The sequence below is a fragment of the Barbus barbus genome, assembly GCF_936440315.1.
Source record: "Barbus barbus genome assembly, chromosome: 46".
Lineage (NCBI taxonomy): Eukaryota > Metazoa > Chordata > Actinopteri > Cypriniformes > Cyprinidae > Barbus > Barbus barbus.
The window spans coordinates 10,534,753-10,556,301 of NC_136724.1; the positions used below are offsets into that span (position 1 = coordinate 10,534,753).

At 33.5% G+C, this 21,549-nt stretch overlaps 3 protein-coding genes across 6 annotated transcripts in view; all 3 read left to right on the forward strand.

Annotated features, from left to right (window-relative positions):
- The first annotated feature begins 306 nt into the window (after positions 1 to 306).
- LOC306864603 (elongin-C-like) lies at positions 307 to 2,094 on the forward strand. 2 transcript variants are annotated; one of them, XM_079408716.1, is made up of 4 exons: positions 307 to 460; positions 819 to 846; positions 955 to 1,104; positions 1,240 to 2,094. In XM_079408716.1, exons 2-4 carry the CDS (start codon positions 843 to 845, stop codon positions 1,428 to 1,430), a joined length of 345 nt encoding a protein of 114 aa, XP_079264842.1. In that variant the 5' UTR covers positions 307 to 460; positions 819 to 842; the 3' UTR covers positions 1,431 to 2,094. The 2 variants fall into 2 exon arrangements, with proteins under 2 accessions (XP_079264842.1, XP_079264843.1); XM_079408717.1 differs by having other exon boundaries at positions 958 to 1,104.
- Positions 2,095 to 2,867: 773 nt separating this feature from the next.
- Positions 2,868 to 18,890, forward strand: LOC306865255 (putative ubiquitin-conjugating enzyme E2 W-B). Its single transcript, XM_079409759.1, has 6 exons — positions 2,868 to 2,921; positions 3,811 to 3,902; positions 10,981 to 11,083; positions 13,317 to 13,472; positions 16,737 to 16,812; positions 16,893 to 18,890. Exons 1-6 carry the CDS (start codon positions 2,907 to 2,909, stop codon positions 16,904 to 16,906), a joined length of 456 nt encoding a protein of 151 aa, XP_079265885.1. The 5' UTR covers positions 2,868 to 2,906; the 3' UTR covers positions 16,907 to 18,890.
- A 1,073-nt stretch (positions 18,891 to 19,963) lies between these two features.
- LOC306865256 (double-stranded RNA-binding protein Staufen homolog 2-like) overlaps positions 19,964 to 21,549 on the forward strand; it is a 143,958-nt gene continuing 142,372 nt past the window's right edge. The window contains exon 1 of one of the 3 annotated variants that reach the window (XM_079409761.1): positions 19,964 to 20,220. The gene's annotated coding sequence lies outside the window, so the exon portion shown is untranslated. The remainder of the gene's footprint in view (positions 20,221 to 21,549) is intronic. The other 2 variants (XM_079409760.1, XM_079409762.1) reach the window with 2 other exon arrangements.

The following is a 21,549-nucleotide window of genomic DNA, read 5'->3' on the forward strand; positions in this document are numbered from 1 at the left end:
TTTCGGCTCTAGCATTGATAACACAACCAAAAACACAGGGAAATAGACAAGAAGATTAAAATTATATTTATAAAAAACATATAAGTTTCTCATTCTATTTCTAACAGGGGCCATTTGCTATATGCTACTAGATGTACGTATAATTAACAACATCTTATAATGTAAATATCTGTTTTATTTGGATATTATTGTTATTTTGTATTCCTCAAGATAGATACAAACAAATTAAATCGCCAGCCAGTGTGTGTTTGGACATTTCGGAGCTTCTTGGCACACTCAAACTTAGTGTGTAATATAAAAATGAAATCATTTATTTAGCTAAGTGCTGGCTGGATGTTAGAGCCATATCGAGGGTTACAGCGGGGACTTTTATTTATGAGCCACATGTTTGAACCGGAAGTGTTCAGTCGTATCACTGTCCGTGTTTCTCAAGAAACTTGCTTTGTTATTTTAATTCGCGGTAAGTGTGACAGTTGTACATTTATTATCCACAATATAGATTTGGTTATATGATTAATAGATGTACTTAAAGAAGATAAGATAATGCGATTTATTGATGATGTGTGTAAAATCTGTCATTTACTGTTGTGATCGTGACAGTGTGCTTTTGTATGTAAATATCAAGTTCAGCAAACTATAATAAACACAAAAACGAGTCTTAAAGGGTTTTGTTAACTGTTTGCCTCTCGAGTCATTATTATTTCACAGTTTTGTGGGGGTTTCTAAGTTTTCTTACTGTTTCTCTCTCGCAATAATTTATATGTTTTCCCTGTGCAATACACTAACATAAGCCTGATACATTTTTCTGTTGTTTGCAGGACTAATACAGCGCCTATAAAACAATGGGTTTGTATTTGCTATTCATCCTTATTCCTAGTCAATTTTACTCATATGTGTCTGATTAGCCATTGCATGTTTCTTTCTTCCTTTAAGTGTTCAAATAACATTTTCCAGCAGATGCTGAAGACTTACGGACTTACGGTGGTTGTGAAGGCCCTGATGCCATGCATGTAAAGCTGATCTCTTCAGATGGCCATGAGTTTATTGTGAAGAGAGAGCATGCTTTAACCTCTGGCACTATCAAGGCTATGCTGAGTGGGCCTGGTGAGTATGAAACATGGTCAAAGTCTAGCATTTGTTTATTGTGGAATTCTTCCATCAATCATTTGTTTTCAAAAACATGTTAGAAATATCTTACCAGTAAGAGAAAGCGATAACTAACATTTACATGTTTTCTAGGTCAGTTTGCTGAAAATGAAACCAATGAGGTGAACTTCCGGGAGATCCCGTCTCATGTTCTCTCCAAAGTTTGCATGTATTTTACCTATAAAGTGCGCTACACTAACAGCTCGACAGAAATCCCAGAGTTCCCCATTGCTCCTGAGATTGCCCTTGAATTGCTTATGGCTGCAAACTTTCTAGATTGTTAGATAGGAATGGAGAATGTGTTATAAAGTGACCGACTTACTTGCCATTTATTTGCCATTATATATGTTCCTATGATTTAGGAGTTTGTATTTATGAATGTTTTGCATTTTTTGATCCATTGAGGGTTTTTTTTTTTTTTTGTATGTTGTAATGTGAAATGGCTAGATAATGTGTTTTGTATGCAGTGTTTTAAATGTCTTACAATCATTTTGTATTTGCAAGTCTTTTCCTAGTGCCATTCGCACTTGGGGAAAAAAATGGATGAACCATATATGTCATTGTCACACTTATGTTTTTTTTTTTGACTAGTTTAATGTTTACAGCACGGAGAATAAACAAAATAACTTGCATTTCTTGTAAGACACAAGTGAACACAAAGTGAAGGAAAGCTCTACGTATTTTCAAAACACTAAAGAAACGAGAATCGAGGGTAGTACATGCTAAATTACAGTAAATGACGTATTATTGTACCATAAAAGGATAGTTATAAAAAGAGATGCCACCCCCCCAAAAAAATCTGTGTTGTACCAACCTAGGGGACTGACTTTCTTCTGTGACAGGATTAATTTCAAAGATTAGATACAATTATTACGTAACTATTAATAATGATAATAGATAAATAATAAGAATTCCTGATCCATAAATAAATCATCTGTCTTTATAATCAATCCAATCCCATTTCTCTTACTTTCTTCTGATTATGAAAAAATATATAAGTATATATATTTATTGATTATTAAAGCTATTATTAATAATAGTTATTAAATAAGAAGGAGGATTGTTCACCTGAAAATAAAACAAAATCTGGACATTGTTATTAACCCATCTGACTTTAATCATCTATAATATAATAATACAATAATAGGCATTTATTAAAAAGAACAGATATGTATGTAACTACTATTAATAATAATCATTGCTTAATTATAAAGGATTGTTCATCAAAAAAGTTTCAAACCTTTTCTTTCGTCTGTGACAGAACAATGAATTAATAGACATTTATATTTATACAAAAACACACGTGTCAATCATTATAATGATTAATATTAATAATTTAATGTTAATCGTTTAAAAAGATACTTCACTCGGGGAAAAAAAAAAACATTTTGAAAGTCATTTCAAATGTGGCTTTCTGTTTGGTGACAGAATAATACATTGAAAGACATTTATATTTATTACAAATATTTATTAATGATTATAATGTAAACAAACAGCTAAATAAACAAACAAACCTGAAAAATAATTAAATAACACTTATATTTATTAAAATGAACAGATATGTATTAGTTATTATAACTTTGATTAATGAACAGTTAACTAGTGTTAATTAATTAAAATAAAAAGTGTTAAGGTAACGTTTACACTCATATGTGACCCAGATCGGATGTGCTCTATGATAGAGAGTGCTGGCTGGAGTAGCACGTTATCAGAACTCGTGTGTCACGTGACTGTGCGCCACTGACGCAGGGGGATCCATCATGGCGTCGATGCAGGTAAGATCATAGCTGACATCTAGCTCTGTTTAATAATCTATCAATCACTCCTTGATCAGGTGTCGAGTGTGTCGTCTCTGATACTGTAATTACGCCTAATTAAGGGATGGAATATTGCTGTGTTATTTGTGAAATCATAACTCAGCTGCCAGGGTGAACAGGACTCAGTCATAAACTACTGATTGAGTAGAATTAACGTGTTATTATTAGAAGTATCACGAGGTTGCTATGGGAATAGCTTGAACTCCTGATACCAGCGTGGTTACTTGGTTTTATCCAGCTTTGCAAGGTTATTTGTGACATTTGATAGGAAATGTGAAGTTAATTGACTTAATATATTTAAGTCACCGTTTTGAGCTGAATAAGAATATTAGAAATGATAAATATAGGCTATATTTGTTGACGCACTGCTCTTGGTGGTATAAATATCCAGAGAATGTATATAGATTTAAATATGTAAGTAATAACAGTATTTTGAATACTGTACTGAATTTCAGTTCTCGGATGTGTCTCATACAACTTAATTTGCACAATTAAAATTTGAAGTACTAATTCTGACTTGTATTATCCTGCTATATTCTTTACATTAAGTGGTTTTCTATTTTTTAATGCCAACTACCCCACAACCTCTTTTCCTCTGCATATACCTATATTAAGATGAGACCGTGTGTGTATATATTTATTTATATTTGTCCAAAATGTAATTCTTACTTGGATGTTATTTATTATTTAAGTATCTATCTATCTATCTATCTATCTATCTATCTATCTATCTATCTATCTATCTATCTATCTATCTATGTGTTTGTGTACACACACACACTCAAAACATAAAATCTTACAGAATCTTTTCTTTTCTTTGTTTAATGCTTTGTCTATTTCTCAACAGAAAAGGTTACAGAAGGAACTGCTAGCCTTGCAGAATGATCCGCCTCCTGGAATGACCCTAAATGAGAAGAGCGTACAGGACACCATCACACAGTAAGACCGTCATTTCTCGACTCTTTGTTTAATCTTATACCCGTGTGTGTGATCACGGTGTACTTATTAACAGGCTAGCTTTCTCAGGCCATTCTGTATCAGGGACTGTCACAGGGGAAACATTTAAAAGCACACTGACTCATTGTTTTTTTTTTTTTTTTTTTTTTTTTTTTTACTTATTATTAAAAAAAATATAAGTAATTCATTGATGTCATGTCAAACCTGGAAAACTCTCGCCACTGTGGGCGCTGTTTTTTTTTTATATATATATTTTTTTATTATAATGTAAATTTAAAGGTCCCATGGGGTTTTTTAACATTAATATGAGTTCCCCTAGCCTGACTATGGTCCCCAAGTGGCTAGAATTGGCGATAGGTGTAAACCGAACCCTGGGTATCCTGCTTCGCCTTTGAGAAAATGAAAGCTCAGATAGCCCGATCTGGAATCTTCCCCTTATGTCGTCACACGGGGAAAGGTTACCTCCCCTTTCTCTGCTTTGCCCGCCCATGAGAAAATGAGCTACGACCGTGCCAGGAGAGCGCAATATTATTCTTTTCCTCCAGAGACATCATGGCAAACAAGCGAAGCATTGTTTTTTGGCACTTCAGATAGGTTCTACTCTATTAACTGTCACATACTGTAATACAACTGAATGCCCAATAAAGCTGTTCACATTTACATATTTTCTGTCAGTCATACATAAAACAAGTATAAATAGTAAACACGACCCATTAATAATATGTTAACCATGAATCACTCACACTATACTCCTTAAATCCTGATTTATAATCGCAATATCATCTGATAAAATCAATATACATCTAATTTACACTAAAAAGCGACTATTCAGTGGTTTTGGCTATATTACTGTTTTGCGTCTGAGTAATAAACTGCGCATATTAACAGACAAATTATGTTCAAATATTTAAAAGTCCAAACAGTCAGTAAGCGACAGATGCTTGTAAATGATTTATTGATGAGTCTGCTGCTTTAAGGCAAACTGAAAGCGCTGCTTCTCTGCCGCTCGCTGCTCAGAACAGACGCCGAGAGAGGCGACACTGCGCCGGGAGAGAGACCTCACGCTCTCGGGCCAGTACTGGAGGCATCTTCCAACTGAATGATAGTTTTTTTTTTTTTTTAAAGTCGCTAGGTTGTTAGTATGTACCCGTTATGGGAAAAAAGCCGCCAAAAGGGTCTGAAAGTTACAAAATATTGTTCTAAAGTCGCGCTCGTGTGTGTGAGACACGGGAGCTGATGGCAGCGGGCGGTGGATATTGTTGCGGTCCGCCCAGGTAAAGTCTATGTGTGGGAAACACTGACCATATCCAGACACAATATTTTAAACTAACCATTCGGAGACGTCCTGCTGTAGATGCTGAGTTGCAACTTCTTCATCCGGTGCTTCTCCATCCGGATCAGATTCTGGGTCAAACTGAAAAGCTTGAACGACTGCGTGTCTACGAGCCATTGCCATTCATCCACTGTCAGGACACACACCCACTCTCCACCTTGCCCCGCCTCTCTCCTCATCATTAGCATTTAAAGCTACAGACACAGAAATGACTCGTCCTAAGGAAAGCTCATTGTAGGACTGGCTCGTAGTGGCTGAAATTCTGCACCAAGGCTGAATTTCGGGAACGAGACTTCAGATACAGTACTAGTGACCACTTAGGCCTATATAAAAGCATTCAAAAACAGCATGTCATGGGACCTTTAAAAACTTTCCCATTTGGTGTCATTTGTAAGGCTTCTCTGCCCAATGTATAGAATGTCTGCTCAGACTAATCAAAAATTAAAGTTGTCAGCTCGAGAGGGTAGTATTGCCGTAACAAACCTTACTGACCTCTTTTTGGCCCATGCATGTGTTTGAATCCATTTCTGGAAATATCTAGCAGTCTTTTATGGGGAAAAAGCTGAATCTGAGTGTAACCATCTTGTGCTCAGTGGTGTTACGTCAGAAATTGGAAAAGAGCTGCCTTTACATGTGTTTATGTCTTTCTGTGTAGAAGTAATGAAAATAAATAATTGATATAATCACTTAGTTCCAGAGAGCTAAACTTTGACAGCCACGGCTTATAAAAATAACATTTATTTTATGTAACTGGTCGGTATTGTGGAAACATCATGTAAGTTAGTTTACTATTTTTATTCAGGAGCAGCTTTGTAGCCTTGTCTTGGTACTTATTTTGTCAAATAAAAGTCAGGTATGTGTTACCAGTTTAGCAGCTTGTCAAACGTGTTTGTCCTGAACTAATTGGTCTTTGTGTTTGTTGTAGTCCAAGTTTTCTGAAGGAGATTTGTCAGATTTGTTAGATAGGAGGGCAGTGGTTTAGGTTTAACCTAAATATGAACTATTACTCTTTCTCTTAGTGTCCTCTCTCACGTGAAGTAATATACTACAGGACATAAGTTTGGAATAATTAAGATTTTTTTTTTTTTATGAGCTGCTTTTTTATTATTTATGTATGCATGTATTTATTTATGTTTTAAATTAAAGATACAATAAAACAGTAATATTGTGAAATAATATTTCAGTTTAAAAGAACTGTTTTCTATTTTTATATATTTTAATTTATTTTAATTTATTCCTGTCTTGACCAAGCTGAATTTTCAGCAGCCATTAATCCAAGCTTCAGTGTCACAGAAATCATTGTAATATGCTGTTTGGGTGGAAATCACGATACATTTTTTTTTCTTTGCTGAACAGAACATTTAAAACAGGATTCATTTGAAATTCTATCGAAAATGATTATTATTATTTTTAATTCATTAATTTTTTATTCATCAAACAATCCTGAAAAATAAAATGAATCATGGTTTCCACAAAAATATTAAGTAGCACAACTGCTTTCAACATTTATAGTAAGAAATTTTCTTGAGCACCAAATAATCATATTAGAATGATTTCTGAGAAGTAATGCCTGCTGAAAATTCTCTTTTGTAAATAACTTTTGGAATAAATTGCATTTTAAAACTATTAAAATAGAACACAGTTCTTTTAAACTTGTAATAATATTTGATAATTACTTGCAACACTATTAAAAATCATGACTGGTAGTGTAATAGAAACTAAAGGGCAGAAATGTGAGCTCCTTTGACGACGCAGCACTGATGGTCCAGCAATATTTCCGCTCCTCCTTTGGAATGTTCTCTCTCTTCTGAAAACAGACAGCTGCTGTAGATATGATAATACTGTGGCAGAAAAATGACATCATTGATGGCACTTTATCTGACTCTGGTATATTGCAAGAATTTTGTTAACAGATGGTCTGACATTGATATTCCAAATGAAAATGTGTGTTTGTACTAGGGATGCCAAAATTAACACATTAACGTGATGAATGAATTCATTAAATAGGGTTACAGCTGTTAATATTTTTTTATGCATTTATCTGATTTGACATTATATCTTTTTCAGTGTACTCATTTTGATTTGTTTTGATGTCACTTAAAATTATTGTCAGACATTATGTATAGTAATAACTTTAAAGATGAGGTTTTAAAGATGTATAAAGCATTTTAAATAGTTGAGCTAGAATATAAGCACATTCAGTTTTATTTTAGGCTAGACTGTCAACATTTATTTATTAGTTTATTTAACAGGGACAATGCAGTATAATATTGCTACAATTTCATGCAGCCGATGCTCTACATATAGGCTTCTAGCCGGAGGCTAATTTGCAGCCCCAGTCCCTGGTTGGGCTAAAAAAAAAAAAAACACAAATAAAATAAAATAAACAACTAAAACTATGTACCACCATCAATGTTCACATATCTGCTTTTGTTTGAACCACTTTTTCAGTTTTGTTTGAAAAATATTCAACTGTGTTTGCATTTTCAATTCAGCTGACAGGCTGTTCCATAACAACGTACCTTGAACTGAAAATGTAGATTGTGCAAATTTAGTTTTTCTCTGTGGTATTATACAGTTCTGTGTAGTTGCACCTCTTGTAGCGATCCCCTTACTACTCTGTTTTGATATTAATTTGCATATAACTTTTGGCGCAAGATTATTTAAACATTTAAAAAACATTTTAATAAAAGATGAATTTATACAATTTTCAAAACTAAGCAAACTATATTTTTGTAAAATGCTACAGTGATGCCATCTGGTTGGTTTCTTATCCAAAACTTTTAGTGTTTGTTTATATAGGGATCTGACAGGTTTAATAGTCAGTTGAGAAACCTGACTCCAGACAGTCACACAGTAAGATAAATGTGATAAAATCATTGCATGCATGTATAACTTGGCTGCTTTCAAGGATATATATGGTCTAATCATGTAAAAACAATTCAGATTTGTTTTGATTGTTCTACATAGCTTCTTAACATGCATATCAAATTTCAAATGAGAGTCTAAAATAACACCTAAATATATAAAATTATTAACTGTTTCAATTTCCTTTTGATTGATCTTAATTACAAAACCACTCATTTCCTTCTTTCTAATTGAAAAACACATTGAGACAGTTTTTGTACAATTCAGGGTCAAACAACTGTTCTGTAACCACTGTGACACACCAATCATTTCATTTGTTAATATTTCTGCAGCTAAACTTGGAGTCTTTGCAGATACATAAATGACTGTGTCATCTGCATATAACTGACATTTTGTTTGCTTACAACAGTTTGGAAAATCATTGACATATAAGGAAAACAACAATGGGCCCAAAATTGATCCCTGAGGAAGACCCATATTATTATCTCGTAAAGCTGATCTTGAATTATTAATTTTAACACACTGATCTCGGGATTCTAAATATGATCTAAACCAATTCGTTGCCTGCTGAGTAAAGTTAAATAAATTTAATTTGTGTAGAAGAATTTCATGATTCACAGTATCAAATGCCTTTTTAAGATCTAAAAACACTGCACCTACTACATTACCTTTATCTAAAGATTCCTTCATAAATTCTGTGAGATAGCAGTTTGCCATTTCTGTTGAATACTTAGGCCTAAAACCAAACTGTTTAGAATAAAGTAAATCATGTTTTTCTAAATAATTGATAAGTTGTTCAGCTACCAATTTTTCCAGAATTTTTGAAATAGCAGGAAGAATAGAAATTGGTCTATAATTCTGAACCTCATCAGCTGATCCTGCTTTGAAAATTGGAGTTACAATACTAGTTTTCCAATTTGAAGGGAATTTGTTTTCTCTAATTGATAAATTTATCAGATTTACCAAGGGCTTTATCAAACAAGCACTATATGTTTTTACAAATGCAGTATCCATTCCAAATATATCTTTAGCCCTTGTGTTATTCAGTTGATTAATAATTTGAAGTATCTTATGTTCATCAACCTCAGAAATATGAAAGGATGAGGGTGTGCCATTTATTACATTTTGAGGTAATTGTATGGTTTTAAAACGCATAGCAAGCTCTTCCACAGACTGAGTAAAATATCTATTAAATTCATTGGCAATTTCAGTGCTATCAGTACTTAATCTACCATTTATGTTCAGCTCCACTAAAGGTTTTCTTTGTGTACCCTCTCTTTTAGAAAGTTTATTTATACACTTCCAAAGAGATGAGCTATTTCCTCCTGATTCTATTATCAATTTCTCAAAATATGCAGTTTTTGCCTTCCTCATATCACTAATTACTTTATTTCTTAATGATTTAAAATGTATAATATCTGTCTGCGTTTTTGTAAGCAATGACTTTTTCAAAGCTGTATCTCTCTTTTTCATTAGTTGATAGATATCTGAATTTAACCATGGTAGAGATGCATTTTGTCTACATTTTAGCGGTTGTGTGTATTTTTGAATATTTTTTTTCAATAGTTCTCATCACAGTTTCACTGTTTTTGTCCAATTCACCAATTTGTAATACATCATCCCAATTTATGTTTTTCATATCATTTTCAAATTTTAACATTTTGCTCTGAGGAATACCTACTTTTCCTGGTTTAAAAATTTGATGAAAATTATTCTGCAAACGTTTCTTTGTCAATTTCCTAACAACCAGGATCATGTTATGGTCAGACAAACCTGTCAGAAGATTATATGTTTTTATTACCCGTTCAGGTTTATTTGTAAATACCAGATCAATAAGAGTTTTACTTGTTTTTGTTATTCTTGTTGGTCCTTTTATTAACTGGTTAAATTTGTGTTTTGCTATAATTGATTTCAATTTTTGCTTACCATGTTTGTCTGACCAATTTATGTTAAAATCTCCAAATATAACAGTTTCAATACGCCCATTTAAAAATTTCAACATTTCCTCCAAATTATTATAAAAAGACATATCATATGAAGGTGGATTATACAAGATCACAAGATTAAAATTCATTTTTGGGGACAATATAACATTTAACGCCAAACATTCTAATCCAACAATATCTAGTTGTACCTGAGAGGCACATTTAAAAGTATCCTTAATATAAATCATTACTCCCCCTCCTCTTCGTGATGGTCTATCCTTTCTATAACAACATGAGAAATGACCTTTTTATATAAAAGAGTGCATTTCTGTTCCCAAAAATTGAAGTTGATTAATCTAACTGAATTTATATTGCCCTCTATGCCAGATGTTTCCTCCAGTGATGTCAGGCATTGCATGTTAGGAATCTCAGTGCAGAAGGTTTTGAATTAGTGAAGGACACACATGACACATAGTGACACATCCCAGTGAGTCTGAGTGTTTGTGTTGAGTCAGGAAAATCACTTCACCCTTCACACTTTCACCTGAATAGCTTTCTTGTCAAGTTGCTCTCTATCAGTTTGCTGTAGTCAAAAACACTCAAAATTGGTCGGATTATTCCCGAGCGCTTGGGTCAGGGATTTTCTTGCCGGAAAGAGCTGTCTATTTGACCTCTGACAAAGTGCTGCTTTCTTTGCGGTTTAGTTCTGTATACTTAATGGCTATCGTCTTGTTTCTTATTGCTCATAATCTTACTGCTTTCTGTATCTCTCCTCATGTTTAATTCTTCTCCAGGCCTTTAATGGCCGAAGTGAAACACTCTGCTGGCCGGCAGTATAGAGTAGTTCTATTTTGTTCTCAGTGGTTTATGCTGTTGCTAGTAGTTTAAGAGACCAAAATGCTTCATTATTGATGTCTTTCTGTTTTTTTTATAGATGGATTGTGGATATGGAAGGAGCCTCTGGTACTCTTTATGAGGGGGAGAAATTTCAGCTTCTTTTTAAGTTTAGTAGTCGTTATCCCTTTGACTCACCTCAGGTAGGTGTAAATATTACATGTGAACTCTGTATTTCATGATAAATACATTTTTTGAATATATATTTATTGGCAATATTAATAAGAATGAGTGAATGTTTTTTCATCCTTTTTACTTACAATTACAAATTTGTGCCCAATTTTATTTTAGTATTATTTATAGACTATTACAGTTTTTATAAAAAAAAGTTTTGTATTAATATTTTTTCATTTATTATATTTTCAATTTTAATTGAATATTTTGTCATTTTATTATGTGCTTTTGTCATTTGTATTAGTTTTTATTTTCAAAATATTTCTGACCAGTGTTATTTTAATATTATACACTATAGTTTTTATTAATATATATACATATATATTTTTTTTGTATTAATATTGTTGCTATTACATTTTTTTTTTTAGTTGCCCCCCCCCCCCCCCCCCCCCCCAATAATATAGTAATAATAATTTTAGTTTTAGATAACAATAACACTATTTCTGACATGGTTTTCCATGTATCATTTTATTAAATCTCTGAACGTAGCCAGAGACAAATCATATAAACAAGTGTGATTGTTCACGATAACATTAACTTCTCCATCTTACTGTACTCAGCTACAGTATCTCACATTGGGCTGATAACGTTCACCCCTGTCTATGCTGTTCTCGGTAGTTGCCACATCACATTGCTTCCCATTTGCATAAAATGAAACTTTGTGAATTGCTGGACATCTTTTTTCATTTGTAGCAGCCAGATGAACATTTAAGGCTCAACTAAAATCTGTTTTGCACCTGAACTGTAAAATAATAGGATCAGTCCGCACAAGGGCATTTTGAGCTTGTAGACTGCAGATTTAATGGCCACATATGAGGGGATTAACTCTGATCTTATTTTACATATCAGTTCCACTATATATAGCAGAGCGGTATAGACCAAATTAGCTAAACAAGCTCACACACCATTAAGGCTTTTAGGGATAAGAACAGCATGAGTATATAGTTGAAAACCGTGTCATAGCAAGTGACAGAAATGCTGTTGATGGTTTAGAGCTGATACAAAGTGTAAATGGAGCAAAAGTAAGTCTTAGTCAAAAGAGCTTTAAATGTGAGGGGCAGCACTTGAGATTAAAGGTGACTGATAAATAACCTTTTTTGTTGCTGAAGTGGCCCTGGCAGAGTTTGTGCGCATTTAATCAGGAGTGAAGCACTAGCTATTTTTTTCTGTCTGACCGTGAGTGCTTTATGCTTTTTCTTATGTAAGTCCGGATCTGGCGCCGGCTTCTCATTCACCCGGCTGTCTCTGTCTCTACCTCCTAATCTAGCGGCCTCATGCCAATTGTGAGGACTAAGCACCGGCTTATGATTTAAAGGGATAGTTCACCCCAAAATTAAAGTTCTGTCATCATTTACTCACTCATCATTTCTTTGTTCTGTGGAGCACAAAAGGAGATGTTTTGAAGTTTGTCAATGCTGCTCTTGTCCATACAATGAAAGTGGGTGGGGACTGGAGATGTCAAGGTCAAAGAGCACTATAAAAGATCATTAAAATAAGTCGATACTCGTTGAATATATATTTCAAGTCCTTTGAATTTTGTGATAGCTTTGTTTAGAACAGGTCAAAAACTTGTTTTCCATGGAAAATTTAGCTTGACCACTTATTTCCACCACGAAATGGGAAACTTTTATTACACAATTCCTGATTTTTCCTGACTTTTTCTCAGAATTGTGAAAAATTGCAAAGAATTTAGAGAGAGAGAGAAAAAAAAAAATTGCAATTCAGAGAAACTTTGAATTGTGAGAAAAATTTAGAATTTTCCTTTGTCTCAATTCTCATAATTTTGTCTAAATTCTCATAATTCTCATAAACGTTTTTCTTGCAATTGTGAGTTTACGTGTCCCAATTCTAAATTTGTCTCACAATTCTGAGAAGTCCAAAGAAAAGGTTTCCTTTTGTAACCTTTGGTGAAAACAAGCTTGTCACAGTTCTCACAATTCTTACTTTTTTCTTGCAATTGCGAGATTTCTTACAATCCTCCTGAGTTTATATCTTGCAATTCTGAGAAAAAAGTCTGAATTGTAAAATAAAATTGCAATTTCCATTTTTATTTTATTTTATAAATTGAGAAAATAAGCTTCCAGAATGTGCCCTTTCATTGTATGGAAAAGAGCAGCTTGAAGCAAGCACACACGGTCATCTAGTGTACTATATTTTTCTGAAAAAGCTGAAAATAAATGTCTTCATGTTGTGTTTTGACAGGTAATGTTCACAGGAGACAATATACCTGTCCATCCCCACGTTTATAGCAATGGCCACATCTGCCTGTCCATCTTAACGGAGGACTGGTCACCAGCTCTTTCGGTGCAGTCTGTTTGTCTTAGCATTATTAGCATGCTGTCTAGCTGCAAAGAGAAGGTAAGTGTCTCACGCAACAATGCAGTGGTTTACTTGATATGTTCTGATATCTGTTTTGTAACTTAGTTATTGCATCTCTTTGGATTTTAAAGTTATAGTACGGATCAACATGTAAAGACAGCACATTTAGGTTCAAATATGGGGCATATTAGACAGATATGTTTGTTCATTAGTTACAATAGTAAGACATTAACCGCCATATCTGGTCTCTCTCTAAATCAATGGCTTACTAATTATAGTCCTTGCTTAAAGGTGTCTTAACGCTGATGTTTTATAATTGACAGTCTATACGACCTTAGGGACAGGAACAGAAAACGGAGTTGTCAGTCAAACCCCAAGCATTTATTTTCAGATTACATAAAATATACAGTTAATACAAACTCACCAGCCTCTTTATTTGGTAGACCTGTACAAGTAATCTTTAATGCAAATATCTAATCAGCCAAGCACTTGGTAGCAACTCAGTGCATTTAGGCATGTAGGTCGATAATATCTGCTGAAGTTCAGACCGAGCATCAGAATGGGGAAGAGCTGTGATTTAAGTGACTTTGAACATGGCATAGATGTTGGTTCCAGACGGGCTGGTCTTAGAATTTCAGAAACTGCTGATGTACTGGGATTTTCACGCATAATCATCTATAGGGTTTACAGAGAATGTTCTGAAAAAGATATGAGAAGCAGATCTGTGGGTGAAAAAATGCCTTGTTGATGCCAGAGGTCAGAGGAGAATGGCCAGACTGATTTGAGCTGATAGAAAGGAAACAATAACTCAAATAACCACTTGTTCCAACCGAGGCATGCAGAAGAGCACTTCTCAACGCACAACATGTGAAACAAAAGGCTACAGCAGCAGAAGACCATAGAAGATTGGAAAAAGGTTGCCTGGGCTGATGAGTCTTGATTTCTGCTGTGAGATTTGGATGGCAGGGTCAGAATTTGACATAAGCAATATGAAACCATGGATCCATCCTGCTTTGTAATAGTGGTTCAGGCTTGTGGTGGTGTAATGGTGTGGGGGATATTTTCGTGTTGCACTTAGGGCCTCTTAGTACCAACTGGACATTTAAACGCCAGAGCCTACCTGACTGTTCTAACTGACCATGCCCATTCCTTTGTTCAATGTTCACTTTATTTATAAAGCACATATTAATACAACAAATGTTGACCACAGTGCTGTACATTAAACAATGCAGAATAAAAATAAAATCAACAAAAAAAACATTCCACCAATCTTTCTACAGCGGAGGCAGTAGGCTTCAGAGGTAGATACAACTGGGTGTCATCTGCATAACAGTGAAATGACACACCATATTTACTCAAGATCTGACCTAACTGGAGCATATACAATGAAAAAAAGACTGGTGCTAAAACAGACCCTTGTGGAATACCATAAGATAAGGTACTGAGGTCGACATACATTCTCTCATCTGAACAGATAAACTTCTGTTTTGAAGATAAGACTTAATCCAATTCAAAGCATTACCTCGAATACCTACACAAGTTTCTAAACGTGAGATCAAAATCTGATGGTTGATTGTATCAAAAAGCCACTGTAAGATCTAAAAGCAAAAGTAGAGTTATGTCACCAGAGTCCGATACCACAAAAATGCCATTAAAAATTCTCAATAATGCAGATTCTGTACTATGTCGTTTTTTAAACCCCGACTGAAAGACTTTATGACCACAATGTACCAATCTTGTGATGGCTAATTCCAGTTGAATAAATATCAATCTGGTTTCTTGAACATAATGAGTTCACTATACTCCAATGGCCTCCACAGGCACTAGACATCAATCCAACAGAGCACTTTTGGGATGTGGTGGAAGGGGAGAGTCGCATCGTATACATGCAGCCGACAAATCTGCAACAACTGCGTGATGCTATGATGCCAATATGGACCAAAATCTCTGAGGAATGTTTCCAGCACCTTGTCACAAAGAATTAAAGCAGTAATGTCTAAGCCAGTACTAGCAGTGTATTCCTAATAAATGATGAAAACTGTAGTTAGTAACATAGATTAGGTTATTCTTTTTAGGTAGTGTATTCTGACTACTTTTTAGATTACTATTAGATTACTTTATCTCATTTCTTTTAAACTTGCCATTAAACATACCATACTAATACAAAAAAAACTAAGAGAAAGAAAATTAATTTGTTTTTATTAACTGCATAAAATGCATTAAACATTACACCAGGATTTCCCAAACTATGCTTAATGTAAGAACTGCAGTGGGTTTGTGAGTTGTTGATAAATCTAATAATTAAATCATAAAAAATGTAAAATAAAAATAATCGAAACACTTGAACACTAAAAATAGAAATATTTAATTCGTTTACCTGAACATTCATGTGACTATTAACTGATATCAGAGAACTATAAACATGTTAATGTGTTGTTAAATTATTAAAACATCAACTAAACTATTTTATTTTAAGGAGTTTGCCTGACAAAAACATTTGGGAATTAACTACATCAAAAAGTTCTGAATAATTTACAGCCATTGTGTGTTTATGTAATCATGGGTTACACTTTATTTTAAGGTGTCGTTTGTCACAATGTAATTAAACATTAGTACTGAGTAATATTAATTAACTACATGTACTTACTATATGGTTAGGGTTAGGATTAGGGTTTGGTTTAGGGTTCCTTGCATGTAATTATGGATAATTTATTGCTATTATAATAGTAAGTACATGTAACGTGTAACAAGGACACCTTATGGGGGCAGTCGTGGCTTAATGGATAGAGAGTCGGACTTGTAACCCAAAGGTCACGGGTTTGAGTCTCAGGTCCGGCAGGAATTGTAGGAGGGGGGGAGTGAATGTCCAGCACACTCTCCACCTTCAATACCACGACTGAGGTGAGACCCTTGAGCAAGGCACCGAACCCCCAACTGCTCCTTGGGCGCCGCAGAATAAATGGCTGCCCACTGCTCCGGTTGTGTGTGTGTGTTTGTTCACTACTGTGTGTGTGCGCACTTGGATGGGTTAAATGCAGAGCACAAATTCCAAGTATGGGTCGCCATACTTGGCCACATGTCACATCCTTTCCTTTCCTTTAAAATAAAGTGTTATAGTCCATAAAAAAGTAACTGTAATCTGATTATTAGCATTTTAAAATGTAATATACTCTAATTACAAGTACTTAATATTTGGAATCTGATTACGTAATCTAGACTACATGTAATCAGTTACTGCCCAGCACTGAAAATATGTATATTTTTATATCTTATTATGAATTTATTTCTTTATATATTTTACAGAGACGGCCTCCTGATAACTCCTTTTATGTACGGACGTGTAATAAAAATCCAAAGAAGACAAAATGGTGGTATCATGGTAAGAACTAATGTTTTAGTCGATAATAAATAAAACCTCTTTAGTGGAAATGTATTTAAAATCTGCATTTTTTTTCACAGATGATACCTGTTAATATGAACTCTCTAGAGGGAAGGAGTCCTACTGACCTATAAGAGCACTTTTTGAAATCATATGGTCTCTGAACTTTTACCTTGGACTCAAACTCAAGCATGGACTCAGACCACAAACATGGGAGATGATGTCAACTGTGTTACCGGTAGCCAGTTGGATGCATGTTTTGGAAATGGAAATACATTTTTAAAGAGGATGGAAATGGACCCGTCAAGGGTTGGTGTGGAAAAATTTAGATAAATCCAGGAAAAAGGATTTTTTGTTTGTAGTGAGATTATTTCTATATTGGTCCATACATATTCCTGTTCATTTTTGTCATTGGTATGTTTTAAGGTCCATGTATCTTGTGCAATAACGAGGATAGGTGCATAGCAGGGCCAATAATGAGAAATCCAAATCATATTATAGAAATCCATCTGGAAACGATTGTAGTGTCCTTCACTTTTTCTCTTTCCTTATATTCGTATTGAAATGATATGCACTGTGATGAAAGACCAGTTCATTCTGACAAAGATATGATGCACCTCTTCAGCAAGTTTCTGATGTTCAACTGTAAATAGTTTAGTTTAAGAAAGGTACTGTTTTATCTCAATCATCTCAATTTCTACTATCACTGCAAATGTTGGTGTCACTTAGGACTATAATTGGTCCACCTTGACCATCCATGAACTCATATTTACCTCTACCAAGTCATATGGGATGGAACCAGTGTTGTGTGTAGGTTTGCCATTAAAGCAGAGCTATAGGTAACCCAGTATATTGAATGTTAGCAAGAAAGTTTTTTTTTTGTCTTTTTTTTTTGATGAGACGTAAGCTCAAATCTATTTTAAACTATTCAATTTTTAAAAATTTGCTTCACCTTTGTCGCTTTTTGTTTTGGTGCAAGCAATGAAAAAGTTGAAGAATGGCAGTATGTTCAAGAGTGTATGTCTTATTTAATATTGGGTACTTGATTTATTCTCTGTAACCTCAGATGGTTTGGAGGTTATTGTGGTTTATATATTCTCAAGATGTTGATTATCCTGGGCATACTTGCCTGGTTCAGGTAATTTTTTCAAGGATGAAAAAAGTCACAAATATTCCTAAATATTTTCCATTTGATTATATTTTCTCCTAAAGGACTGTTATGTAGTTTAGGGAAAAAATGAAAGAACAAAAATGATGCATATAACTCCTAAAAGTGAGATAAATTAACCTGGCAGCATGGTCTACATGTAGATAGACAAATGATGTTATTGCAGAGCACATATTTGATAATGTTTAGATCCTGCACTTTTTCTTAAATGATTTGAATTCTCCAAAAATGAGTGTTATTATGGTCAAAGATTATCGGGTAGTTTGGCTTATGTGTTTTCTGGGATAAAAAAAAAACACTTTCTGTCCCTAACAATTGTATATGTTTGATGTACGGTATCTGATCAGTAATGTGAGATCTCACACTGTTTATTAACTTCATACACTCCAAAGATGTATTTTTAGCCATCCATTCAGAAATACTTGAATATATATATATTCCAAACCTGATTGGTTTGTCTTCTTTTCCATTGTCTGTGGTACAGTGTACTTAGACTTCCAAGTGAATGTGTTGGTGTAGGAAAAAATGGAGATGGCCATGACTCTTCCCTCTGCACACAATATCAGGATACTTTATTTTGTGTTACAAATGTAATTGTCCTACTACTGAAAGAAATGTATGGAATTGACAACAGGGCTAAACTTGAATGTGTGTTTGCTGGCTGAGAAAAATATTGACACCTGTCAGCATTTGAAAGGAAGTCAATAAGTGTACACACTTATGTTTAAGTAGACTTGGGTATCTAAAAAGTTTTATTTATTTTTTGCTAATGAAGGGTTCTATTTAAATTGGTTTGCCAGTTGTAGGAGGTGATAGGAGTTATTGTTTTTCTAACTCTTTCTTTTTTTGGTATGTACAAATTATGTAAATTGTGCCTGTTAATTTAAAGAATAAAAATACAGGTTTTGAGTGAGTCTTCTCATTTACACATTGCATAACCGCAGTTATCCACTTTATTAAGTAAAGCAATAAAAACAGGTTAAGTAGTAATCATATTTCTAGTTATTTACAAAGTAATATTTTAGAATGCTTAATATGTTGTACTATTATAATTGATAACTAATAATAGTTATACTAATAAAAATGCCGATTAGTTGTATTTAATATTCATTGTAGGTCATGTTTATTATATTTGTCATTAATGTATAAATTATATTGGATGTACATTAAGTAATAATTATATTTTGAAGCTATTTACAAAGTAATATTTTAGAATGATTAATAGTATTCATTAATAATAATTTGTAGTTGTTTATAAAGTAACATTTTGGAATGCTTAATATTATTAATTATTGTAGTCATTCATATAGTAATATTTTAGAATGCTTATTATCTATTAATAATATTTGTAGTTGTTTATAAAGTATTATTTTGGAATGTTTAATATCTATTATTATTATTAATAATAGAAATTAATATTATACATTGGATGTAAATAATAATTACTCTAGGTACACACACATTAAGTAATAATTGTATTTACAGTTATTTATAAAGTTATATTTTAGAATGCTTAATATGATCTATTATTAATAATAAAATGGATATATATTATACATTAGATATATTTAATATTCATTAAATAGTATAAGCTATATAAACTGTTAATGCATGTATATGTATATATATATATATATATATATATATATATATATATATATATATATATATATATGTGAAGTTTATTTGCAAAACAGATAAAAATCATGTTTTCAAACATCTTGTTTTTTATTATGTTATCTTGTTATTGTGTTTTTTTGTTATTTTTTAACCAACTGCAGTTTGATTGAGATTAATGGGAATGCACAATGAAAAAGCATGATTTTTGAGAATTGTTAAAAGCAGAGTTATCTGCTTTTGCAAATGAACTCTTCATAGATTACCAGAGTGTATACTCTGTAAATAAATAATAAAAAATATGTGTTAAATACGTTTTTAAAAGTCATGTAGTAGCCTATGGGATTTGTATCAGGAAGCCGAACTGTACCATCTGTGCGACAGAGGAGGGGTGCACGCTTTTCTCCATCCTCATAAACACTAAGTACAAAATTGACAAAAACTGTAGTAAATGTAAATTTAAAACGTAAAAATCACCTAGCAGTGCTGTGCCGTCGTCCAAGTAGGCTATTTTTTTTAGAAAAGCACATGTTGTTCATATGTTGGTTTGGTCCTGGTACCATCAGTTCTCTTTAGTGTTTGCCAATGTTGGAGGTGTAACTGGGGTCTGGCCCTGGACGAAGGTAAACTATTATTATTAAATGCGTTGTGGTTTGAAGTAGCGATGAATTCAGGACCACGCTAGACACTGCGCTCTGTCGTTTGGTTGTTTGGTGGCAGCACAGGCAGCGTGCATCGATGAGATGTGAGGGGTATTTAGTCGTTCAGCCATGATGTCTGCACATTCCCAGCTGAGCTCAGACCGGTGGCCTGTGTGCTGGAGAGGAAGCTTGTGTTCCTAAACCCCGATTAGGGTTCGAGTTGATTTGAATGTTTAAAGGATTGCAATAAATCCCAGCATCGCGTCTTGATAATATAAGAAAATGACAACATCAATGAGTGAATAGACAGAGAGACAACTGGGAAGACAGTGTCCTCACTTTTGAGAGTCAGGTTCACAAAGAAAGCTGTCTTCTCATCCACTGCACTAATAAACTCCATGATGGATCCCAGTGGTCAAATGTCACTCCATTAGCTTGATGCGGACTTGCTTCCGGTCCATCATTTGTCACACTGGGTTTAATGATTAATGTCATGCATTGCATTTTATGAAGATTTATGGTACAGGAATTATTGAAATATCAGGTTGAGTGCCCATGGAAGTGATTTAAAATCTTTACGAATATTGTAAAAGTCAAGGAAGTTTGTGTAATAAATTTGTTTTTCCTGTAGGTGACTACAGGAAAACAAAATACTAAATTTATGTTTTTCTTCAGTCACTTGTAGAGTGTTTCATTGGGTCTTTCATTCATTTGGTTTTTAACAACCCGTATGAAGAAACTGAAAAATCATTGAATTCATCTGGTCAGAATTTAAGAAATTATGTTCTCAGTTGGCAAACACTGACATGAACATAAATTCTAACATGAACATATCAAATCCTTTTATTAAACTATTTCTGAATTGTCACCGGATTAAGAGCTGATAGAATATTCTTCACATTTCTCTTCACATTAACAAGTGTTATTTTAGTATTATTTGTATAATATTATAGGATTCATTAATATTTCTTTCAGTTAGCTTGTATTTTCAGTGTGCATGTTCATTTTAGTTCTAGTATTTTTTTATATATATATATAAATATTAAAATTTTTATATTTTCATATTTCTATTTATTTTTATTTCAGTTTTAGTTTTTTATTTTGGTTGCCAAGTTTTTATGTTAAGTTTTAGGTTTGTATTTTTATTTCAGCTTTATTTGAATAATGAAAACTATTATAAAAGTTGTTTTAGTCTTGGGTTTAGTTGACAGCAACATATTAGTTCATACATATTAGTCATATTTTACTATGATTGTACCCATTTAAGTGCTTGTTGAGAATACACCTACCTTATTGTTTTGAAAGTAATGC